We start from the raw sequence: 25,022 nt of genomic DNA, 5'->3' as shown, positions 1-25,022 counted from the left end.
TGGCAGGCCTGGGTTTCTAAGCCTGCCGTGTGGGGAGAAGAAAAGAGTCCTAACTCTGGAGCCAAGCCACGGATTCAAAAGCTCATTTTGACCCTAAGCTACCTGTGTGTGAGACCTGTTAGGCAAATCACCTCTTCTCTGGATTTTGGCTTCCTTATTCGTAAAAATTAGGAGACTGGACTAACTAACCTCTAAGAGCTGATCCTATGACTTCTTAAAAACAGCCAGGGCCATCTTTGGGAAGGAAAGGAAAAGGCACACATGACACAAAATGGTTTCCCCGTCACAAGATGATTAGGCTTTGTTCCTGACACCACCATTAGTGAGAAGGAAAACAAAACCCCTTGATGGTCACACGTGGGTTGCTCAGGGGCTCGAGGATACCCCACTCCCCCCAAAGTATGTTTTCCAATAAGGCAGACAGTTGCAGAGAAGAACCAAAGATGTTCACCTGCTCAATGTTCCCTCAGAAAGGACTATGCCAATTCATTTTCAAAATCTTTGAAAAGGAGGAAGAACAGTGTGGCAGAAATGGGGCTGCGTTGGGAACAGAGCAAGCATCTGGGCTCTCAGCCCTGCTCTTTCACTGGCTACTTGGTGGACCCTGAGTGAAGACTCTCCCTTCTCTCTGGGCCTCGAGTTTTCACCTATAGAACCTCGGAGGTTGAACTATATGACCTCTAAGGTTTCTGGCCCTCAGTTTTCTCATGGCAGATCTATGATTACATTCTAATGTATATTCCTGCCTGGAAAACATTACTCCAAGAAGAGGACAGCTTTTGTTAACAAAGAGATTTAAAATGAATGAATGAAAAACATTTATTGTTTACCATGTGCCAAATACTGTGCTAAGGCCAGCGACAAAAACACAAGAGCAAGGCAGTCCCTGTCCTCAAGAGGCTTACATTCTAGGAGGAGACAAGGGTGTTTCTGGTCTGGGAAGCCTCTTCCCTGGCCTTCTCCCCACCCCCCCCCATAGTGGAGCCATACATAGGGTGGTCAATTGGCATACTTTTTTCAGAAGCAAGGATCGTGTTTATTTGATTACTACTGGAGAGAAAGAACAGAGGAACAAAAGTGGCAGTAGAATACTGGGCAAAGAGATAGCCATTGTGGCTGGGATGGTCAATTAGATGGGATGTGAAGCATGGTTTGGTGTCCTTGGCCAACTAAACACAGTGGACCATGCATATTTGTACCAGCTGACTCACTAATCAAGACAGTTCAGCCTCAGGGCAATGGTTCCAAAATTCTGTGAATTACAGTGGTTTAAATCACCTGAGGCAAGGTTTTAGAAGGTCGGGACATCCATGGGGCGGGGGCGGCGGGGCGGGCAGTGGCAAGTTCAGTCTTGTCAGCAAAGAGATTACCAGGGTGGGCAGTTGGGATAGGTTATAATAAAGGAATGCAATGATAGGAAAACATTCTATTTGAACACCTGATGGTGAGGATGGACCTCTAAGGAGATAGCGAGAGAACTGTGAAAATAAATGGAGAATAGTTAATTCACTTGTGTATGTGTGGATGATAAAAGGCAAAGATACCACCACTCCTCACAGAACAATAAAGAACAGCTATGAGAGCCATCACAACTGCATGAAGAAGAATAAATTTCAAGGTGTAGGAAGATATCTGAGAAGCCAAGCTGAAGAAAGAAAGACTTCCAAGGTCAAAGTTAGCCATTATTTATAGTAGGCACTCCAGGACATGATGGAGGTTTCTATCAAGATGGGCCAATTGGGAGCTTCAAATACAAACTTTCAAAGGATCCCAACGTTTTCACAGAATTCCAATAATACTTGCTGGTTCATTTCTGAATTGAATTTTTCGTGTTCTGGTAAAAAATGAAAATACTCTCAACTAAAAAGGCCAGCGTTGGCATACCAGTTGAGGGTGTGAACACTAAATAAATCAGACAATTTTCCTTGCCCCCCCTCCTCTAGCACAAAAATCATCCAGGCTCATGTGCCATAATGTTGAAACCTGGACTCCTTCCATTTTGGTCCTGTGTTTCATCAGGAGTTATTGTAATTCCACTGAGTCATCAGAAGAAAATGGCCCCACTTAACAGGAGGAAAAAGCTTAATCTGCTTTGTGTGATGGTGGTTCTCATGAAGAAAAAAAATTAGTTTTACCCATACGCCCTTGCTCATTCTTTTTCTTTGTTTTTCAAGGATGGAGAGCACCTTGGCATTTGGATTATTAAAGTGAAGCCCAACCGAAAACTGGATCTCTTTACTAAGAGCCCAAGCCACAGGAAACTTTGAGATCCAACCTTCTTTACTTCACAGAGGAGAAAACTGAGCTATAGAGAAGGGAAATGAATCATAAGGAATGGATCTGGGAACTGAGCTTGCTCCACCGTGGGGTGAGCCACCATATCTTCTAATTCCTGCTTTTGGAAGCCCCTTCATGCCCAGAAGCACTGACTTTTTTAAATTAATTTTTTTTCCATCTAAGGTTGTTAGTTTTCAGAGTATGAGACACAATGAGAAGGGACAGAGGGGATTTATATTATGTCCTAAAGTGAACTAAGTGAAATCCTTAAACCAGTGTCTTAACAGAGAAAAGCACTGACTCTTTATTTTTTTTTGGGGGGGGTGAAGGAAGTGGGAATCTGTCCTTGTCCCTGGACTGCTTTAACATTTCTTATTAACAGTTTCAATGAGTACACAGGCTCTGTACTTTTTACTTGATCAGATTAGCAGATGTCACAAAGCTACAAGGGACACCTTACCTCCTGGATGACTAAAAGGAGATGCCCAAGAGGTTGAGGAGCTACAAGACTGGACCAACTCTACCAGCTCCCTTTTGGGTACAAGCTGAGGCAGCCTGAGAGTACTTGAGATGAAAGCTGCCTGTGGGCTTCAGGGGCCTACCTGCTTAGTATAACCAACAGGGGATACAGCACTCTAAACAGGTAATCTAAATTTAAGTTTCAATGAAGTGTCCAGGGCTGAGGAGATGAGAGACAGTTCTTATATCCTGCCCTCATCTGTCTGTGAGTGTGTATGGTGTAGAGTTCCAGGCAACATGTTTTGGGAACAGTGCTAGTAAGCTAGAAAGCATTGAGGGAAAGGCACCCAGGGCAGTGGTTCATATACCATCATCAGATCAATGGTGGCTTTTTTTCCTGATGTTTCCACCTGTTAGGGCCTTCCCTGGAAATGACTACCCACTGACTTTCTATAAAGATTATGTATTCTTATACCACCTTAGTATACATAGTTTCTTCCCACAGAATGAGCTCTTGGAAGGCAAGGGCTATCTGCATGCCCACTACTTGGCCCAGCACCTGGTATATTGCAGCCCAGCAGTATATCAGATCAAGTGTGGGACCTGATTTTGAATCTTGCCTCAAACAGTTATGGGGACAGTCATTTGACATTTTAGTTTCACTTCCCTTATGTGCAAAATGGGGGTAATAATAGCTCCTACCTCACAGGGCTGTTGTGAGGGCAAAATAAGATGATATATGAAAAGAGCTTTGAAAATCTTAAATCACTATTGAAATATTAGCTATTATAATTAATTGTCATTAAACATGATTGGCTGATTGATTGATAGATAGGTTGAAGGAACCAGGATGTTAAGCTTTGAAAAGAGAAAGTCTAGGTGGACTGGTAGCTATAGATAAATAAGTACTAGAAGGGCTCTCTCTTGCCCCAGAAGGCACAACTCAGAAGAGTGGCTAGAAGTCGCAGTGGCAGATTCAGGCTCAAGAAAAAGGAAAACTTTCTACCAATAACAGTGGCCCTAAAATGTGGACCTGCTTGGGGAAGGCATGAATTTAGAAAGGCTCTGAAGGCAGCACTAGGCTGAAGTTCAGCACGCTAGGCTGCCATCGAGTTTCTAAGGCTTTGCACTGACAGGACTTTAGGAGCAGAGGGCCAAGGACAGGGTCATTTCCAACCCTATTCTACCAGAATCTCAACTATGACTATGAAGCCCTACACACCTATAAATAGAGGGACAATAATGACTGTGTCAGAGGACCTGAGATAGCCTATCTGCATGGGGTGAATTCTGGCCTAGGTCAGAGTCTGGCAGGCAGGCTTTGGCTCTGGCCACTAACTAGCTGAGACTCACTCCCCTAACTTCTCCACGTCGTCCACCAGCAGCCTTCACCCCCTAAGAAGACCTTCACCCATGATAGGCCTTGGTCATGCTCACCTCACTCCCAGCTCAACTCATCATTCAAATGAGACTTCACCTCCTTGACAGCAGCCTTCTCCTCAGTGGCTGTGCTCTCCTCCATCTTCTGACTCCCCTTTCTTTGTATCTCTAGTGCCTAGCTCCATGCCCAGCACATGGTAAGGGCTTAACAAATGTTTCATCCACCTTTTAATCAATTTGTGTGACTTCCCTCCTTTCCACAGCCTCACTCTTTTGCTCTGACTCTCCCCTCATATCCCTATTACATGTAGACATACAACTCTCTCCCCTTCTCTCCGTCTGAGTCTCTGAGGGCACGGATAGTAGCCTTTGTTTGCCTGATATTTCCAGTGCCCAAACTGCTGTAGGCAATTTATGGACACTCAATGAATTGACCCAAATTTACACCCCCACCCACCCACCAAGCTGCCAAGGCCACAGCACCACCTGCACACATTCCTGACATTCTCAGCAGGCAAGACTGAACCTGCTCTACTCTTTCCAAAGCATGTGCAATGTTTCCAGACCTTAGGGTCTCAAGAGGGCAATGCAAACTCTCCCAAGGCAATCAGTCTGCACACATGCCTGCCAAAAGGAACTGATGAAAAGGTCTGGGTCGGGGAAATTTTTCTCCCTCATCTGGTTATTAAGAAACCAGACCTTCCCAATTTCTGATCATTTTACTGAACCCAAAGACAAGACCCAGCTGAAGGCATCTTCCTTTTCTCAATAAGGGTGAAGGTGGCAGACTGTGAAGAAAGAGTTCTAGACTCCAGGTCTGAAGACCCCGATTTGAGGACCAACTCTGTCTTTTACTACCTACAGGGCCCTGGGCTCTCAGCTTTTTATGCTCTCAGCCTGAATTTCCTCTTCTGCAAACTGTGAGAGCTGCACTAGATGGTCACTTAGGCCCTTTCCTAAAATACTGGCCAGACTCTCGTTTCCCAGTGTGCATTTCCAGGTAGCTTCAAGCCCCAAGTGCTCCCCCAAAATTAGGAATACAACATTCCTCTATATGGGACAAGTAATTTCCCTTGTGACTGAGCAATGTGCACCACATCTTAATTCTACCCCTAGCTGTCTTATCCCTCTCTGTCTGCTTCTCTTGGTATCCTGGGTTAAAAACAGCTTCACGTACTCATCCTTCCAGATTTTGTGTGAAGTAATTTTCCTGAAGGAACAGTTCACCTTTAACTATGTGCTGGCTGGGACCCTACCCAGCCTCTTTACCACTAACACCATAACAGAAAGACCCCAGGATCTAGAGTTGTCTAGAACAGGGCTTCTTAAACTTTTTCCACTTGTAATCCCTTCAGCGCTTCTTAAACTGGGGTCTCAATCCACAAGAAGCTCTGGAAAGGGACCTTTGAGACCACCATCTAGTGCCCCCCCCATTTTACAAAGGATCATGGACTAGAAAATCCCAAGTCTGAGGTCCAGAAAGATTAAGTTAGTGCAGGCAACAAGCATTTGCTAAGCACCTACTATGTGCCAGGCACTGGACTATGCACTAGGGACACAAAGAAAGGCAAAAGGTAGTCTGCCTGCAGGAGTTCACAGCCAAGGCCAGAGAGTTTAAGCCATCAACAACCATTGTTCATTACATCCAAAACAATTGCGCTTGGCAGGCCCTACCAAAGACAGGCCAGCCTTTAAGAGCTCCATGGCCTCATGAAGCATCAGAGTGGGCCATCAGCCGAAGCTGCCTCAGAGAACCTGGATAAAACACTAGCAGCTGCCTGCTTCACACAGGCTGGGCTTATCGGAGTCTAAGGGACTTCGGAGATGAAGGGCACATTGGCATTAAGATGAGAACAAGCTCATTTAAAATCAGAGTCCACACTTAACGTGATATGGCTTTAATAAGCGAATCCACTGAGTAAGCAAGCTACCCCATGAGAGCGATTTCTCTTAGTCCACTTCCACACATGTACCAGCCATGCTACCAAGGCTGTATTTAAAAGAAAAGGGAAGCAGAAAGACCAAAAAGAGATGGGCAGGCACTCCAGCTTCAAAGCATCTCACCTTCAGAAGGCCAGTTCCTCATTGTTCCATCTTTAATTCACAATTGGGAATAAAGGCAAAAAAAAATTTCTTTGCATTCAAGATAATCATTTCCAGCCTGGGGGCAAACCTCTCTACCCCAACCCTACACGGTTTTCTTCTGAACAAAAACTGTGTAATTTTAGCTCCCAGTCAATAGAAACCCTGTGTTGATGTGCATTCCAGAAGAGAGAAAATGAATGCTAATTCCAAGCCGAGTATTTGGCTCCTGATCTCTCCTCCCGATGGCCTGGTGGTAGGCCTTCCTTCTCCAGGTTTCCCTGGGCCAAACTCCTCCCACCACCTGTACCCAATCCTGCTCCTAACTAGCAGGTCTCAGTTTCCCCCAGGGTAGCCAGCTCCCCAGGATCCTAAACTTAGGGTTCTTTGGAGAGCTTTTCCTATCTCTTCCTCCCTAATGAACTTGAGGGCCTCAGAATTTAATTAGTCATTATTTGCAAGCAGACTAATTGCAGGGTAAGCCTAGGGCCGGGCAGCCCACACTGAGGCAAATGAATATGGTTCCTTGTGCTGCTTCTCCCGGGAAGGATCCTGGGAGACAAATGATTGATGGTCTCTCTAATAAACTCTAATTGTGAGCTCCGCAGGCCGAGAGAGCCACAACAGAGGTGGCAAAAGGGCATACCACAAACTGTCCGACTAATGAATGAAAAGCGTCCCATCTGATGAGGGCCAGCGACCCAAGAGGAGCCGAGATGAACTCCTCCTCTTCCCCCACTAGTCCTCCTCCCCCTCAACCCCAAGCTCCGAGACCCTTTTCAAACATCGACTGGGAAGCACTTGGGGGCAGTAATAGACAACTCCCCAGCAAAGAACTGGATATGAGTGACCCAGGGAACAGGAAGGGGTGTGCCAACCCACTTTGTGCTAGTGCACCATCACTCCATTCTCTGCTAGCAGATTAATGGTGAATGGGGGATGGCGGCTTCCACCAAAGGCTCCCAATCAGGGTCTGAGTTTGAAAAGGCGTTCTGTTTCTAACCCGAACTCTAGTCCTCTTAGACAGCTTCTGGCCAGCTCCAACAACCGCAGAGATGTAAAATTCACAACAGACGTCCTTCTCACTTGCAGTAACGCATAGAAAGGTGTGTGTTGCACTCAGGTCCTATCACTGCCAGGCTTGGAGGGAACAAGAAGAGTGAGGGCAGGAGGAGAAGGCAAAGGGGCAGCTGCAGAATTATGCAAGAAAAGTCACTAAGTTGTCCCCTCTGACCCAGAGATTCTACTACTGAGACTACTACATCCCAAGGAAACTAGAGACAACACAATGGATCCCAACATTTTATTCAATTCACAAAGTGTTCCATCCCCTACACTAGGTGCCTGGTGCTAAAGAGACAAAGACAAAACCAAAATGGCCCCAACACACACAATAACTACAGTAAAGAAAGCAGAACCAGAAGAACACAATACACAATGACTACAGCACAGTTACAACCACAGTGCAAAGGGTCAGTGTGCAGAGAGAACCTCTGCAATACAATGGTCAATGTTAGTACATAGAGACAAAGTTAAAAAAGATGAAACCATATTTTTCAAAGGTGTATATGTGGCTGTTTGTCTCATCAAAACAGAACATAATTAAAGAAGAATACGATCTTCAACTATTGTGGAACAGTTAAACAAGTCATGTGACCTGAATTTAATGGAATATGACTTACAAAACAGAATGAATACAATGAATATGAAGAATCATGGGAAGATTTACATGAACTGATGCAGAGTGACGTTAGTAGAACAAGGCAATCAACAAATAATCAAAACTAAATGTTGCAAAATTATGACCATGCTTGGCTCCAAATAAGGGATCTATGAAGGCACTTCTCCCCACTTTCCAGATGAAGGGGGATTATGAATGTGGTGAACCACATACCAGACTTTTTCAATAGCTTGGTTAATTAGGCTGATTTTTTTTTCTTCTTTGTCATAAGAGATTACTCTCTGGGAAAGGAGGATACATTGGGAAATGTGGGTGACATAAAAACAAGATCCCAATAAAAATGTATTCTAAAAATATAGGCCTGGGAATGGACTGGAGAAGAATGGTGTAGAGAGAAAAGGAAGACACAGTTTTAAGGGCTAGCCCACAGAGGAAGGAACAGAATTAAGTGTGGCTGAAGAGGGCACAACCAGGAACCAGGGTAGAAGCTAAGGAAGGCAGGTTTCAGCTGTTGGAAATTTGGTGAGAAGGGACACCACTGCAAGAATCCTAGAGAAATGAGAATCGGTTCTAAGTACCAAGCAGAGGGCCCAAGAGATGAGGGATCAAAGGGGAAAGTGGCAGCTACAGCAGAAGAAAGAGAGCAGCAGAAGGCATGAAGAGAACAAGGCCAAGCATCTGGAAAACACATGGAAACCACAAACTGGTAACACTGTGATAGAAACTGTACTTTCAGAGTGAGCAAAATGAGCAGCACCTGACCACCAGAGTTATAAAATGTTATTTCACATTCTTGGTAATACAGAATCTGAACCAAGCTGTGCTTCCCTCTACTTTTTTGGGGAAAAGAAAGATTTGCTAAGTAAACAGACAGGGTAAACTCCTTTATGTGGGGCACTGTAAGCTACTTCACAGGAGACATGCAGCTAGGCATTTCTGAAACAGCCTTTTCTTTTTTTTTTTTTTTGGCTAGGCAATGGGGTTAAGTGAGCTCAGGTCCTCCTGAATCCAGGGTCGGTGCTCTACCCACTGTGCCACCTAGCTGCCCCAAAACAGCCTTTTCTTAACATTGTTATTCCAATTACCAAACAGGCTTGTCTCTTGGGCAGAGCCAGCATATTGAGAAAGCCGTACTCCCCCGCTTCCCCACTGGCGATTCTACTGTTGCCTAGGCCTAGAAGGGCACCCCCCTCAGCCTTCTGAGCCCAAAACAAGAATCCCCTCCTCCAGAAAGCCTTCCCTGATGCTCCCAGTTCCTCCTCTCAGTCTTATGCACCCCTCTAATGAACTATCAGGAAATATCACTTAGGCTAGTGGATGGGCAATGGGGTGTAGTGGAAAAAGGGTGGCTTTGGGGTTGGGAAGCCAGGGGCCAAAGCCCACTACAGACAACCAGCCGACTCTGCGTGTGACCATAGGCAAGTCATTTAAGTCCTCAGAGCCTCAGTCTTCTCTTCTGTACAAGGAGGACAGTCAGGTTCACACTACTCATCTTTCTGAGTCACTGTGAGGAAAAGTGTTCTATCCCCTTGATCCAAAAAGGGAAGAGATCAAGTTTTATGTCAACAGAGCCTAGCACAGAGTTCTGTACATAGGTCTTTAATGAAAAACATTTTTCTTGAATTACTGAAAGAAAGCAGGTCCTAAGGCCCTCGACTGACCCAATAATTATTTATAGTCTGGTTGACATTACTCTGTGTGTGTGTGTGTGTGTGTGTGTGTGTGTGTGTGCACGCGTGCACTTGCATCCATTCACTCATTTATTTGTGTATTTACCGGATCTATGATTTCACTGGTGTAGGAAATGCCCTCTCCCAGTGCATGTGGGGTACCTGCTCTACCTCTTCTCACCCTACAGAATTCCCCAGGGTCACTGAGAGGCTAAGGCCTTGCCCAACGTCCCCCAGTCAGTGTGTGTCAGAGGCAGGAACATTCCTGAAGCCTGCCGGCCATCCACCAGGCCACTTTCTCATTCTTTGCCTGCCCTGCCTCTTCCTCCTCCTGCTCTTCTTTCCCCTCTCTTCTTCGATAAATTATGTGTACATTTATATCTACATGTGTATGCGAATATATAAAATATATATCCTATAAATAATAAAAACTGCACTTCTTTAAGTTTCTATGTTAGAACTTTCACTACTTCAGACACTCCAAATTAGTAAGGTTTTCCTGTTTTTCAAAAATGAAGGTTGAAAAAAAAAACCTCAATGACCTTCACAATCATCACATAATAAATAATGATCAACTGATTAGGATGAATACAGAAGACCCCATCTGAGCTTCCTCTCATCACGTCTACAGGGCTCCCTGAGGAGTACTAAGATGTGCACCAGCTGCAGCCCAAACTGAGATCTCCCTGTAGAACACTGTTCCCATCCAGCCATGACTATCATTTATCCTCTCCATCATGTCCCCCTTTCCAACATTTGCCAGGACTCCTACTATATAGTACTGTTTAGTGAGGACGGGAAGCCTTGAGGGTGACACAACAGCTGTCTTCAAGTGCCTGAAGGGCTGGCAAGTGGAAGGGCCATTAGACTTTGCTTGATATGCCGAAGGGAAAAACTTCCTAACAATCAGAGCTGTCCAAAAGTGGAATCCACTTCCACAAGCACTGATGCTGCCATGGGAGGTAACGGGGAATGGGAGCTCACTTGAGGTCTTCCAGGAAAAGCTTGATCCCCATTTGGTGGGTCCACCGTAGATGTGCTTCTTTTTTGGGTCTGGTTTGGTCTAGGTAGCCTAGGAGGGTCCTTTCCAACTCTGAAATCCAATGGTTTTGTCCCCTAAGATCTGGAAGCAGTAGCAACGGCACTAGGACTCACACCCAGGCCCCTGGCTAGGTCTCTTCCCTCTCAGCATGCTGCTTCTTATTGGTCACTTACTGGTCCACAAGCAGCCATGACGAGAGATGAAAAAGGCCCATTCTGTCTAAGGGCAGGATGTGAAGCATGAGATCAGATTACTGTTCTAGTCAAGCTACAAATGTTATTAGTGGTCATAAAAGCAGCCAGCCACGGCCTTGACTCTGACCTGGTGGTGGGGAAGGCTGCCTCAGTGCTATGCAGATTGGCATCTCTACCTTTGCGAGGAGAAGATCCTGTCCCTTGCTGTTCAGGATCGGAGGGGGAAAAAGGGTGGGCCCTGCTCAGCTTTCATTACTATCTCAAATATCTCAATCGAGGGCCTTCTAAATCTCCTCCCTTCCAGGCTAAATAAGCTAAGCTTTGCAAGCCCTAACTGGCTTATAATGCACCACTGTGGAAAGTCAAGAGCTGTGACCGGCAGCACCTGTAAAAACACACCGAGGAAGGATGCCTGGGGGCAGGGGAGGCACGGCTTCCTAACCACTAGAAGCCAGGTGTCCTAATACACAGTCCTGGCCTTCTGCTGAAAAGTAGCAAGAGATGAAGAGTGGCCACTGAGCCAGACTGCTTTCTCTTTGTCCTGCTGGCCCCCAGGAAGCACGGACCTCAGTAGCACGTGGAGCTATGTGGCTGTTACACTTCTTGGTTGTGAATCTAGTTTTGGCTGGCCCTGGTGCTGCCAGGATCTCTTTTATCCCTAGATCCTGAAGTCTGTCCTTCCAGAGGACAGTTGGGGTAGGTTTCCTGAACTGCCCCCTCACCAAGTCCCTGAAGCAAAGATGGTGGGACTAACTCTTCTCTCTTTCACACTTCCCTAGGGTTTCTTCCAGTATCAGGATGCATGAACCTGTATAAGGCACCTTTCAGGGTGCTGAGGGTCCAAATGCAGAAGAGCCAGACCTCAAGGTGCTTTCATTCTTAAGGAAGAGTTGACATGGCAGGGAAGGGTTTTTGATCTGGGAAGTCCCAGGGATGGTGAATGGAACAATGGGACAGTTCACTATTAACATAACCTTCCAGCGGCAATGTCCCAGGTAAGAGAAGGACCCAAAGGCCCAGGGAATACTGGACTAAGCAAACAAGCTCTTCTTAGGCATGGTCTCTGGTGCTTTGGTTTGGAGGGCGGGGTAGCAGTGGGGGCAAGGAGGGACGGGTGCAGGCTGCACTGGCATGGGCCCCCAATCAAGGCCTCCAGCCTCCCCTGCCTAGTGCTGGCGAGCTCTTCCCAACCTCTGCCTCCTGCTTCATCCTACTCTCCCCGTCCGTGAACTCCCCCCCGGCTGGGGCTGCCTCTGGGCACTGCTCCTCATTTCTGCACTCAGCATCCTCGCCTTCCTTCAAGGATCAGTTCGGGTGATTCCTGCGCACTCCCCCGCCCCTCCCAGACTAGGGTTTCCCACAAGCTCGCCTCGTGCCCTGTGTGCTCTCTGAGCCTCACCACACGACACATGGTCCTCTGAAGCAGGAAGCGCTTCGGGTTTGGATCCCGAGCGCCCTGAAAGGTGCCTTATACGTGGTAGGAGCTTAATAGATGCCCACTGCATTGGACTGATGTGCAGCTGACATTCAGAGGGTAATAGCAATTAGATTTAGAGGGGGCCTCAGTGAGCCAACTGCCTCACTATACAGATGAGGAAACTGAGCCCCAGACAGGCCGTGTTATCCTGTGCTGTCATACAGGTAATCAGGAACAAGAGAAAAGGTGGCAGGACTCCAACTCTGACCGGGACCTTCTGACTCGCAGGCTAGGGCTCCTTTGGCCACATCCACATTGCTACTGCCAACCCCAAACATACCGGGGCTGAAAAGCCCAAGTGATAATTTTCATAGTAACTTTAGACACGTCAGTCATCCCCAAGAGTTGACAGAAGAGAGATACAGTGAATGGTCACTAAAATGGAAGGAAGTCTGGAAGTTCCAGTTGGCACAGCAATGTAATTCATCCAAATGGCAGACTGAATTCTCCACAGCTACAGACCTCACTGCAGTAATCTCTTCTGGTGGTATCTGCAGGGGAGGAAGGGGACAAAGGCTGTATACTGCCAACACCTCCACTGTGCAGATTATAACCTTAGCTCTGCACAAAAAAGTTTCTGGGCTCATATGATAAAGGACCAAGGACACAAAGAAACAGCCATGAAGGCCCAGTTGGAGAACGGGAGGTGGACAAGCTGGGAAGGGGAGGCCACACCTGAATGGCTCTTGGGCCAGCATGAGCTAACTGGCACCAGCATGGACTCAACCCCATCAAGGTGCAGAGGACAGGGCTAGCTCCAAGAGTCCAAAAAACGCAGAAGAAAGAAAAAATGGGCTGCCTTCCCTCGAACTTACCACGTTCACAGAAATACCCATGATGAATGCCCTTTTTTCCCTTAACTTAGAAAAATGATTTAGGTTTACTGATACATGGGAAAACGCAAGCTGCTAGAATTATTATTTTTTTTAAAGGTACTGACCCTAATATCCCATGGACTTCCATTTAATCCAAACAAGCATTTATTAATCCCTTAGGATGTGCATAGTGACTATGTGCTGGAGACTCAAAGATGAAAAATAGAGCCTGTCATTAAAGAATTTATGGTATAACTGGGAGTGGGGAAGATAGGACATGTATACAAAACACGATGAGCTCTCCCCTGTGTAAAGCACTTTCAGGCTGACACAGGACTGTCTTCCCAATAGTTCTATACAACAGAGCAGACATATCTGGATCCCTCTTTTATTGGAGAAGAACCTTAAGCTCTAAGAAGTAAAGGGCCTCACCTGCCCAAGGTTCCACACCAGAATTCCAGGAGGCTTAATGAAGGTAAATAGGTAAACAGGGTAAAACAGAAAACAAATGAGGGCATGGAAAAGGAATGAGAAATTGCACTGCTGGGATTTCCCCACCCCATCCTCTCTAAAGGCAGGAGTCAATTTTCAGTCAGATCAAAGATGGGGGGAAAAATCCATTCCCAAACTCTTCAGAAAGCTATGAGTAGTGGAAAGAATAGGTCCCTGGCCAAGTCCATGTCATCTCAATGGCAGGGGTTGGGGGGTGGTGAGGAAGAGATATGATCTGGGGCAGATAGCATCCCTTCAAAACACCTGACTTTGGGGAAATTCAAGCCCTTGGCTAGAGCTGCCATGTGGCATACAGTTTCTTTCCTTGGGAACACTGAGATGACTCCCTAAGTGGAGCACCCACAAAAATGTCAGAGCTGCTTGTTCTATGTGGGAGCCAAGAAAAAGGAATGTACATTGGTGCCGCTTGTCTAAGGCCGCTGCTGGAAGGCAGCAACCATGTCAAATGCAAACACAGTACTGGTCCCCAGCACTGTACAGCAGTGTGATCTGCAGGCTTAAAAAGCGTTCATAGAACGTACTGCTGAATGACCACTCCAGAGCACACAACCATTTACTAGGCATTCATTCAAGAAGTATTTCTTAAGCACTTGATGGGGGCCTTGGTTGGGCATAGAAGACACACAGAGGAAGAATGGCAGTCATTACTTTCCAAGAGATCAGAGGCCTTCACAGAGGTTGTGGCAGAGTGAACCCCAAGAGAAAAGAAACCACTTCTTCTACCTCCCTTCCTCCATTCATTTGATCTGAAGCAATACTAGTCCAAATGGGTTCAGGGAAAACTGTTCCTCTTTTCTCCTTAATAGGATGAAATAAAGGCTATATCTTCCAGTCATAAGTGCTGAGGGGGACAGATGGGGAAGAGATGAGGACCCCAAGAGGCGCCACATTTCCTTATTTTTGAAAGAAATCAAGTCACTGGATTTGATTCAGACCAAGCCCCCCTCCCACCCCCACCCCATCCCTCTGCTGTCCTCCTTAAGCTAAGGGCTTCACCTTTAATCACAGACATCTGCCTCCCAGGCGGGGCAGTTCTGGGAGTGCAATCGTTCTCGGGGACTTAGCCCACCGAGGTGGGGGTAGGAAGGAATACATAAAGGGCTCCACACATGACGTTCTGGATCCGTGGGGTTCCCTGTTTCTCAGATGCAGCCTGCTCACACAGCTAAGTGCTCACTTCAAAACCTCCCTCCACAGCTTTCCAAGGAATGGAGTTCATTAAAAGCCTGCTGGAGGCCTCTGGTTGGTGAGCACCTTCCCTCCTCAAATGGCAAGTCAAATGCAGGCTCTCCTACAGGGATGGTTCAGAGCAGCCCTCGGAGGCCAGGCGGGTCTGACTACAGGAGCACCCATGACTCAGGTGACTCAGAGACGGTAACTAAGTGCAGCAACGTGGTGGACTAGAAGGAAAGCTGGCCTGGGAGGCAGAAGGTCTGGGTTGGAGTCCCAGCTCTACCACTCCCTTACCAGCTGACCAATGTTGGGCACTTCACCCCACCTCTCCCAAGTTTCTTTTTCTATGGAGCTGGGAAATGTGGCCTCAGAATCCCACAGTTTCTGAGATCGACGGGCCCCTCGGCAGCCATCTAGCTCAGCCAACCTGCACCTAGACACACTTCCCCAATGAAGGCCACCCAAGGGGTGCAGCCAGCTCTGCCAGAAGCCCCATTCTTCCACTGGGGCCAGCACTAAAGGTGAACAAGTTTTTCCTGAATCAAACCCAAACGGGCTGTTTTTCGGCTTCTGTTTATCCTTCAGTGCTTGAATCTTAGTGCTGCTATTTACTTGTTTCTCCTTCTCATTTAATCTTGCTGGGCCTCAATTTCCAATCACATAAGGGATGTTGGAGGCAATCAAGGGCTCTTAACCTGGAGTCCATGAGATTATTTTCCTTAAAACATTTTAATAACTGTATTTCTAGATAATCTGTATCCTTTGTGTTTTGTTTTATGCATTTAAAACCATGATTCTAAGAAGGGCTCCATGCCACAGAGAAGGTTCAAGACGCCTGGACCAGATGATCCTGAGGTGTAATGCTCCAGGGATGAGCATGATAGTGACAATCCTACCTGCCCCACTGATCTCACAGGGTTCAAATGAGACCACATCTCTGTGCAATGTCAGCTCTCACTTGGAGCCCAATGGGACAGGGGGAGAGAGGGAACAGAAATGGGTGCAGATGAGCCCAGAGAGGGACATTCCCACCTGTCATAGAAATGGGTTTGTACTACGTTGGTTCTATCCATCCAGATAACAACAAGGCCCCATTTGGATGTGGCAGCAGAAGAGACCACCCATAAAGTAAGTGAGCAAGCCCTGTCGGTCTGCCTTCTTGGGAGCAGATTTCACTGAGTTATAGTTTGTGTGCAGGGTGCTTAGAATTCTGCCAAAGCTCCAGTCCTTAACAGACCTTTTTGTTGTGAATTTATCATCAGGGTTGACAAAGAAACTGAGGCTCAAAGGCAGGCCTAGGCTCAAACCCAAATAGTCCAATTTCCAATTCAGGGCCCTTTTACCCCATAATCAGCTTCCTCCCAAATAACAGTGCCATGGGAATATGGGAAGAACGTAGTGTCTGGAGTTCAAATACTGGCCCTGCCATTTCCAAGCTGTGTGAGCTTAAGCAAGTCACTGAACATCACTGGGCTTCCATTTCCATATCTGAGAACTGACTAGAAGGTCCCCAAGATCCCCTCCTCCCATTCTAACTCTTACAATCCCCATCTCATTCTCTTTTTTCTGATCTAAATGGGGACTAACCACCCCAAACTGAGCAGACCCTTGAATAAGGAACGACCTTTAGGCGGTTAAGTGCTGTGCCAACAAAGGACGGGGCCACCTTCTGTGACGATATCCCATCCTAAGCGTCCGGGAGCATGTTCTGCACTCAGCTTGACCATACAAAGCTTGTGCTCAGGCCTGCCCTTTCTATTTCAGGAGGGGACCTCCCGCTACTAAACGAGGAATATGCTGAGACCATTACAGATCAAATTATCAGCTGCCTGGTCAAAGTGTCAGGACATCTGCTCCACCTCAGACGTATGCCCATAAACGCTTCCTCCAAAGGACCCTTCCCACAAAGGACAGAATAGGAGTACCAGGCTGCTCTGATTCTACTCCCAGTTACAGGAAAAACCAGGATGCCTGGGGGACAGGACAAGCCTCAGGGTCACTGGGGAAGCCACGGAAATTGCCAACCTGTACACACAGGAAGGTTTTCTGAGCAGATAAGCAGATTTAAGGCTATTTTTGGTTTGCTTTTAAAAGGCAAAGGACTGACGGACTGGAGGAATGCTAATGGGCTCCAATATAAGCTCTGCCAAAATCTGCCTCACCCTGCCAGCAAACAGAGAGATGCCAGAGGAGGTCAAAGACGTCTGAGAGCTGAAGAGGCTCCTCTGGCTTTTCCGACTTTGACCTTCTCCCACAAGTCTCTGCTCACCAGCCTCCTGGACTAAGAAGCTACACATTCATTTCTGAGACCACTTAAGCATTGACAGAGCCCACCACAGTGCACCAACACACAGACAGATGGACCATAAGTACCTGGTATTTACTCAGGCCCTCTTGGTTTGCAAAGTACTTCACAAGTGCAAGAGCTGCCGCCTTGTGTGTACCCCTGCTCAGGATGTCCAAATTTCAGGACAGAGGCCACTCCACTGGCTGCAGATCAAATCAAGGACATATTTCTCACGCCCCATCTACGTGCTAAGGGGACAGGGTCATGGATCGCTGCGCCAGAAGTCCTGGCCTGTGGGCCCTGTTTGTTCTCTGCTGTCAAAACAGTAAAAGCATCCAGGTTTCCATTAAGGAAAAAAAAAACCTTACTAGCCCCATCTGACAACTGAAGAAACTGAGAGACAAAAGGGAAGTGACTTGCTCAAAGACATCTGGGTCCAAGCATGCCTGCCCACTCTTTCCATCTGGATAGGCTGCCCCAGCAGGATGGAGCAGGCAGGGTCTCTAATCTGGCCCCAGCTGACTTTCTAAGGTGCTCAAGTCACTTCGGAATCTCAGTTTCCTCCACTGTAAAATAGGGACAATATTGCCAGGGCTCCACTGAAGATGAATGGAAATATATGTGAAAATACTCTGTAACCCTTAAAGCTTCCCAAGGATCTAAGACTACACAAAAGAGCAAAACCAGATCAAGCAAAGAAAGGTATGGTCCGGGAAAGTAGCCTGCCCAAGCCTGGCTAAGTGTTTCTCTTCAGTACTCATCTACAGTGAGGCTTGATAAATTCCCCTACAGCTCCCTGGCAAAGAGATCTAAGGAATGCCACTTCCTTTCTGGAGAATGTTGGCAAATCCTTAAACTTCTGGTCAGTCTAAAAAACGCTAGCATTTTTGTTGTTGTGAAAACAATGTTCTCTTCATTATCTGGGGCAGGTGTGCATGGAAGGAATGCTTAGAATCTGCACAAAATAGTTTACCTAATTCTACAACATCAGACTAATCACTGGGTACGTGAAACGAAGGCTTCTATTCTGGGTTTCCAACCATCTCTTGGAATTCAGGGAAAACTCATCAACTTGTAAACTGGGGAATATTCAAGAGAAACAAACTACAGACGGACTTAACTGCAACAATCCTGCTCACAAATACAGTAAATACCCATTAACTCCAACATCAAACAGACAGGGAGCTCAAATAACCAGAGTTTAGTTATAATGACATTGATGACTGAGAATAAAAGAAAAAGATTATATTCTATACTGGCTTGTCAATAGAGACTGAGCACAATTTGTTTAGAATCACACATCTATGAAAATGAGAGCTGAGCAGGGGCCTTAGAACCAAGAGTGTCAGAGTTGGGAAGTGCCATTAGAACACAGGATGTCTGAACTGGGAGGGCCCTTAGAACACAGGATGTCAGAGCTGGGAGGGCCCTTAGGACACAGGATGTCAGAGCTGGGAGGGCCTTTAGAACACAGGCTGTCAGAGCTGGGAGGGGCCTTAGAACACAGGCTGTCAGAGCTGGAAGGGGCCTTAGGACACAGGATGTCAGAGCTGGGAGGGCCCTTAGGACACAGACTGTTTGAGAGGAAAGGACAAAGCTAGTTTAGCTTCCTCATTCTGTAAATAAAGAGAGTGAGGCCCATAGAGGTGAAACGCTCTATCCAGGGTCACCAAGACGGCCTAGGGCAGAGCTGGAGCTCAAATCTGTCCCCACTGCATCCCTACCAACGGTCTATTTTTTTCCATGTTCCCTCCTCCCTCCTAAACTGACACTTTGTATTTAATTGACAAGATCCTGGAGTTCCTTCTAAACTGATGTTAAAAATGTGCCCAACACAGTCCAAGACTTCTCACATTCTTCAGGAACTTACAGTCCAGGTAGAAGGTCTGTGGGGACCTCCAGTTAACAGGAGCATGTGATTGAAGAGGTGCCCTGTTGCCCAGCCATTCTGGACAAACAAGAGTTTCCCATTCTTCATTCACCTTCATAGCATTCCTATGAAGTAGGGAATGGCTAGGCTAGCTGGCCTTCATTTCCAGCTGAGGCCAGGAGAGCCCAGAGCACATTTCCTGGTTTATGCTCTTCCTCAAACTAGACACTTCACCTGCTGATGCTGGGTGTTTTCTCTGGCTGGCCCTCATGCCTGCAGTGCTCTCCCTGCTCAGCTCCATCTTATGGCTTCCTGCAGGTCCCAGCTAAAATCTTGCCACCCACAGGAAGCCTTTCCTGATCCCCCCCAATGCTAAGGCCTTTCCTCCAACTGACCTTATCTAGGGCTTATCTGTGCATAATGTCTCCTCCAACTAGACTGAGAGCTCCTCATGCCTCTCTTTGTAACTCCTGAGCTCAGCACAGTGCCTAGCACACAATAGGTACTTAATTAGTACACACTATTTACTCATATGAGGCAACATGGATTACTAGAACAACACTGGCTCTGATGCTTACTACCCACCTGTACAATCTTGAATAAGTCCCAACTTTCCCGAGTTTCAGTTTCCTGGTTTATAAAAACAGGGAAAATATCCTTGTGATGTGTACCTTGTAATACTCCGTCCCACCACACTGCCCTGCTTCAAAAAAGTAACAATGCAGGGCAGTTCTGAATCTTTAAACATCTCCCAAATATGCCCCCTTCTCTCTCCTCTGGCACTGCCACCCCCCTGGTGCAGACCCTCATCACCTAGATTATTACAATAGCTGCTGGGGGTGGGGGCCCTGGGGCCTAGCTGCTTCAAATCTTTCCCCCCTCTAATCAGCCATAAAAGTTTTGAAGAGCAGGTCCCACCACGTCACTCCCCAGGCAGCTCCCCCTCCCCGAGCTCCACTGTCTATCATCTCCAGGATCAAATGTAAAATCCCATGCTTGGCATTCCAAGGCCCTCCTAAACTGGCTCCCCTCGACCTTTCTAGTCATCCTACACCTTACACCCTACTCCTCACATACTCTTCCATCCAGTGACACTGGCCTCTCTGCTGCGGCTCCAACAAGACAATCCATTTCCAGATGTAGACATTTTCCCTGCTTGTCACCCCACCCCCCATGCCGGGAATGCTCTCCCTTCCGGATGCTCTGGCTTCTTTCAAGGCCCAGCTAAAATCTCACCTTCCACAAGCAGCTTTTCCCAGCCTCTCTCAATGCTGCTAATGCCTTCATCCTGCTGATTATCTCCACATTATCCTGGGTACATAGTTTGTGTGTTGCCTCCTGCATTAGACAGGGAGCGTCATTTGCTCTTCTTTGTATTCGCAGCACTTAACACATCTTAGGGAAACTCTTGAGGACCCAGAGGGCCACATGTGGCCTCGAGGCCACAGGCTCCCCGCCACTGATCTAGACACTTACTGAGTGTTAAATGACTGCCTGCCTTAGTTTGCTGCCTAGTTGTATTTGGCCATGTGCCTTTAGTATTTCATCTATTAAGTAACAGGGGGGAGTTGTCTTGCCTGGAGGACTGCAAGCTCCATGTGGGTAAGAGTTTGTTTTGGACACACCAGATGCTCAACAACAGTCAGTGCGAGCACAGTGTTGCCAGAAGATGGAAGGCCGGGAGGGCCAGCTTCGTGACTCTTCAAGCCCAGCCACAACAGCTGAGCAGGAAGTCTCAGCTTGAACGCTAGACTCCCCCGGGCCTCTGTGTCGCTGATGGGCTCTGGCCCAGGCAGGCTCTCGTCAAACATCTCCTTTGACCTTTGCTCTCACCTGCCGCAGCAGCTCCTGCTGGGCTTGGCCATCTTCTCAGGAACCTTCCCCTCCATGAAGCCCCTTCTCCCCAGCCCCAAACTCCCTCCCCTGATTAGAAGGATGTCACAGCAGGCTGGCTCCTGGAGTAAAAGGATGGGTACAGAGGCACACAACACTCGGCCGGCCAGCCGGCCCAAAGGCTCTAAAGCCAGGCACTTACCAAGTCGATCAAGTCACTGAGGTTCTTCTCAATCTGCTGAGGAGGCAGTCGCCTCATTAAGTCCAAGGCACAATCCAACTGCTGGTCACTCTGAGAAAGGAAAGACAGAAGCAAATCAATATGAAAACAAACAGTAACAGTAATGATGATAATAACAACAGCTGACCCCAAAAATACCGTAGAACCTGAGCAATACAATATACCCAAGAGATGAGCCGCGGATTTTTTTTTCTATTACAAACTAAACAATCATCAACAAATACAAACATCTTAATATACAAAGAACAAAAAAAGATTATCTAAGAAAGCCCAAACTTCTGTTATATAGTTTTTTAAAGTGAATATTAAGCTCAAGTTGGTAGTAATAAAATCACTCTGTTTTCTAAGACATCCCTTTACAGACATGGACAAGGTGTTGATTTGTTTTGCTCAAATACACAGCCACATTTTTCTACTGTGGAAAACAAAGTGGATGAAGAATGCAGATGTGCATGTGGGCTGGTAATTCACCGAGTTAGTACAAATACCCTGGGAGTTGCAAACAGACAAACTGACAAGCCCAGAACAGAATGACCAGAGAAATTACAGCTAAGAAACCCTGCATTCTTTCAATGATGTCACTATAAAAGCCCATCTGTTTAGCATCTATATCTTCACAGGGGAAGAGGGTGGGGTGAGGTGAGGTGTTATACAGCTGTGAATTATGCAACATCAAGATAAAAAAAGGTCAAATTACAGGTGGTGCCCAGGTTCACAGACTGGTGCATAGCAGGCAGAGGGTTCCGCATATTACCAAGGCAGGCTTACACATACAAGGCGTAAGGAGTCGCAAAGCTGGTATTCAAATCTGGGTGACACTCAGTCCAGAATGATTTCCATTACCCCACTCTATTCATTCCAAACCTTGTAACCTGAATATGACATTCTAAAACCAAACCCCCCCCCCCCCACTTTGTGAGGCCCTTCACAGGTATAGCACAAGTTGGGTTTGAACAGTCAGGATACCATGGGATCACCGACCACGACTGCTAAAACGACCCTAAGGGAGCATCTGTTATTATACATCTTCTACTGCCCCATATTATAAATAAAGAAAATGGGTCTGACGAAGGTGAATCATTTTGCCCAATGTCATACAAGTGACATATATGAGCTGTCACCATCTACAGAGCTTGCTTGTAATCCTGATGCCACCATCTACTACCAAATAACCTAGGGCATACCACGTAACTACTCCCAGGTCAGTTTCCCTGGGTTACAGAATGGGGAAAATACTTTGTAAACAACTACATAAATGTAATGTATTCATTCAAGTAAATTATTAAGCACCTGCTACAAGCAAAGCACTATATCAGAAGTGAAGAGATATATATAAGGCAAGCCTTGCCCTCAGAATTTACAATCCAGTAAGATTCCATACAAGTTCAACTTATTGTTTCTATTTAAAAGACAACCCCCAACACCTCCCCCCCAATTCCCTCCACCCCGCCATGGTCACTTGCCATTCATCTGTAGAACCTTGTGCAACATGTACACTGTGCTACAGAAAACCTTTCCAATCCAGTCTTGTGCACTGTTTTACCCCAGGGCCAGCTCACACTAACACCCCTGGCAACCTAGGGCTAGCTTTGCTGCACTCCAGTGACCAGGAATTCCCTAGTTGTGCCAGTGCGGAGTAGTTGAGTGGATGGATTGATGCCTTCTGACTTTGGGTGGGACGGCAGCAAAGACCCCAGCTCGACAGAACACAAAGCCTGCCAATACCTGCACGCCCTGTGAGGTCCTCCTCAGACCACAAGAGCTCCCCAGCCACACCAGGACCTCTCTTGTCCACAGAAAGTCAAAGTAAACTTAAATACTTCAAACCAAATGGATTCAAAGTCTTCAAGCTATGGTCACTTAAATTTTTTTTCCCCCAAATTGAATGAAAGCAACCTGAGAATGTGTTCTGACAATCTTGCAATGTAAAGATGGCTCTGAGATCTACAGGTCACTCTCAGCCTGGCTTGAGCCCAGGTACAAAGGGGATTTACTGGGATGTGGCTGCTACGGTCACTAAAGCTCCTTGGAGGCCCAGTGAGCTCGGACTGCCAGGTCACCACCAAAGGGGAACGGGCAGCCCTCCCACCAGAGGTGCCAGTCCTCCCTGAACACACACACACTCTCCCTGTCCAGTACAGATGCCTTGAATGGACAGTGGAGACACACAAGCAGAACCCAGAACTTACGAGGTGGAGAATATGCTGGATTTAGGGAACTTCCCAGTACTTGCAGCTCTCTGCTGCAACAGCCTGCTCCACACCTGACTTGGTGATCAGCAAGCACGAATACTCCCTGCTCCCTATGGTCCCTTTCTGAGCCTCCCTCTGCTGTCATCTCCTCTGAGATTCACTCCATCCAAATACAGCGAATCAAATCAACAAGCATTTATTAAGTATTTATGATGGGCCACAGTCCCGGGGCGGGGGGGAACCTGCGGCCTGGAGGTCACATGTGGCCTTCTAGGTCCTTGGGTTTGGCCTTCGGACTGAGCCCAAGTTTTACAGAACCAATCCCTTTGTTAAGGAGATCCTTTCTGTAAAGTTTAGATTCAGTCAAAGGGCCACACCTTTAGAACACCCTCCCAAGCCCTCCTGACCTAGAAACGGACATGCCCTTTTCTCTGCTTAGTATGGCAGAGGCAAGGGTGCGATTGTCTCCAAAGCTGCAACATCAGCTCCAGCTACTCATAAAAGGAGCCCGGCCTGGCCTAAGTGAAGAGATAGAGCTAATCTGGCATCTACCTACATAGAAACAATTGATGTGCTCAAGGGATTAAAAAGTTTGTTCCCTCTTCCAACAAAGTCAAACAAGACCCCATTTTTTCTGATTTAAAGGCCTGAAAGCTAAGCCGATGCTTTTTTCACAGACAGGCAAAGCAACCTTGTGCCTCTCCTGGCTTTGCCTCGAGTAAACCACATTTCAATGAATTCATGAAATCTTACTATAGACTTCCTTTTGCAGGCCAGCCACTATCGCCCTTTGAAAAGTTCAGTCTGTTTTCCGCCACGTGCTCAGGAACAAGCTGTGCTCCAGGGCTATGTGCAGAACAACTCTCAGACAAAACCCTAACCAACCCACCACGATGCTCCTCTAGAGGGCGTAAGGGGAAAACTGCACCTTCTGGATTAATAATCATTGTCTGAAGTGCTTCTCCCACCAACTGATTGTGCTCTCGCTCTATCCCTGGAGAGAGCAACCATGATTATAACCATGCATGGAGAGAGATGTCTCAGCAAGTCCAAACACAGACATCCTCTTTGGATGACTCGCTGGGCCCAAGGGAAGACTCAAAATCCCATTCAATGGACTGAGAGATGGTGGCAAAGGCACGATTCCTTTAACCCCTGGGGCATCCTGGCTCACTAGCACTGCATCCCCTAGGCTAGGCTTCCTTTGATAGGGAGAGAGGAAAGAAATTTTTATCACTATGAAAAGGCACAGTGCATTACGGGGGGGAACTCTTTTAAAAACCTCAAGTGAAGTTGTTGGAAGCAAGCTAAAGCAAGAGCTAAGAAACAAGGGCTAACAAAGGACTTTCCTCCACCCCCTCTCCCCACCCCCCATGATAATCAAGTTAATTAAGAGGCAAAGGGAGAAGGGAAAGGGGTGTAGGTACTTCCTGGCATCTTCTGACTGATTAGCAAGCCTACATTTATTTGCTGTAATTTGGGCAAGTGTTCTCCCTGCCCTTTCTTGTGTCCTCATACACTCTACACATCCTTGCCTTCTTAACAACAGAGAAACCAGGCGTGTCTATAGATGCAAAAATATTGTAATTTTATTTGAAAATAAAAAATTTTCATCTTAATATCTCAATTTTCCTTGCTTTAATGGATTTTTTTTAAATGCACTGTTGATGTAATTTTGAGGTATTTTTAACTTCCGTCCCTTCTAGTATTAACTAGAAGAAACCAAACATCAATCAGCATTTTTCTTAATGACCTCATGAATACCCAGTATTGGAAGCATGTGGTCTGTGTGGTACAAGAGTTACTCGCCTGCTCTTACCTACTGTCTCCCCCTTG

General features: G+C 46.8%; 1 protein-coding gene across 5 annotated transcripts in view; it reads right to left on the bottom strand.

Moving 5' to 3' along the window:
- The window catches only part of CAPZB (capping actin protein of muscle Z-line subunit beta), a 173,261-nt gene that overhangs the window by 71,022 nt on the left and 77,217 nt on the right, over window positions 1-25,022 (bottom strand). For all 5 annotated transcript variants that reach the window (XM_020973228.2, XM_020973227.2, XM_020973225.2 and 2 more), the window contains one exon: window positions 20,956-21,045. In XM_020973228.2, coding sequence (XP_020828887.1) covers window positions 20,956-21,045 — 90 coding nt within the window. The remainder of the gene's footprint in view (window positions 1-20,955; window positions 21,046-25,022) is intronic.

The sequence above is a fragment of the Phascolarctos cinereus genome, unplaced genomic scaffold (genome assembly GCF_003287225.1).
Source record: "Phascolarctos cinereus isolate Bilbo 61053 unplaced genomic scaffold, phaCin_HiC Scaffold_726;HRSCAF=1367, whole genome shotgun sequence".
NCBI classification, from domain to species: Eukaryota; Metazoa; Chordata; class Mammalia; order Diprotodontia; family Phascolarctidae; genus Phascolarctos; species Phascolarctos cinereus.
The sequence above is the reverse complement of the archived record's forward strand: the minus strand, read 5'-3'. Positions and strand labels throughout refer to the sequence as shown.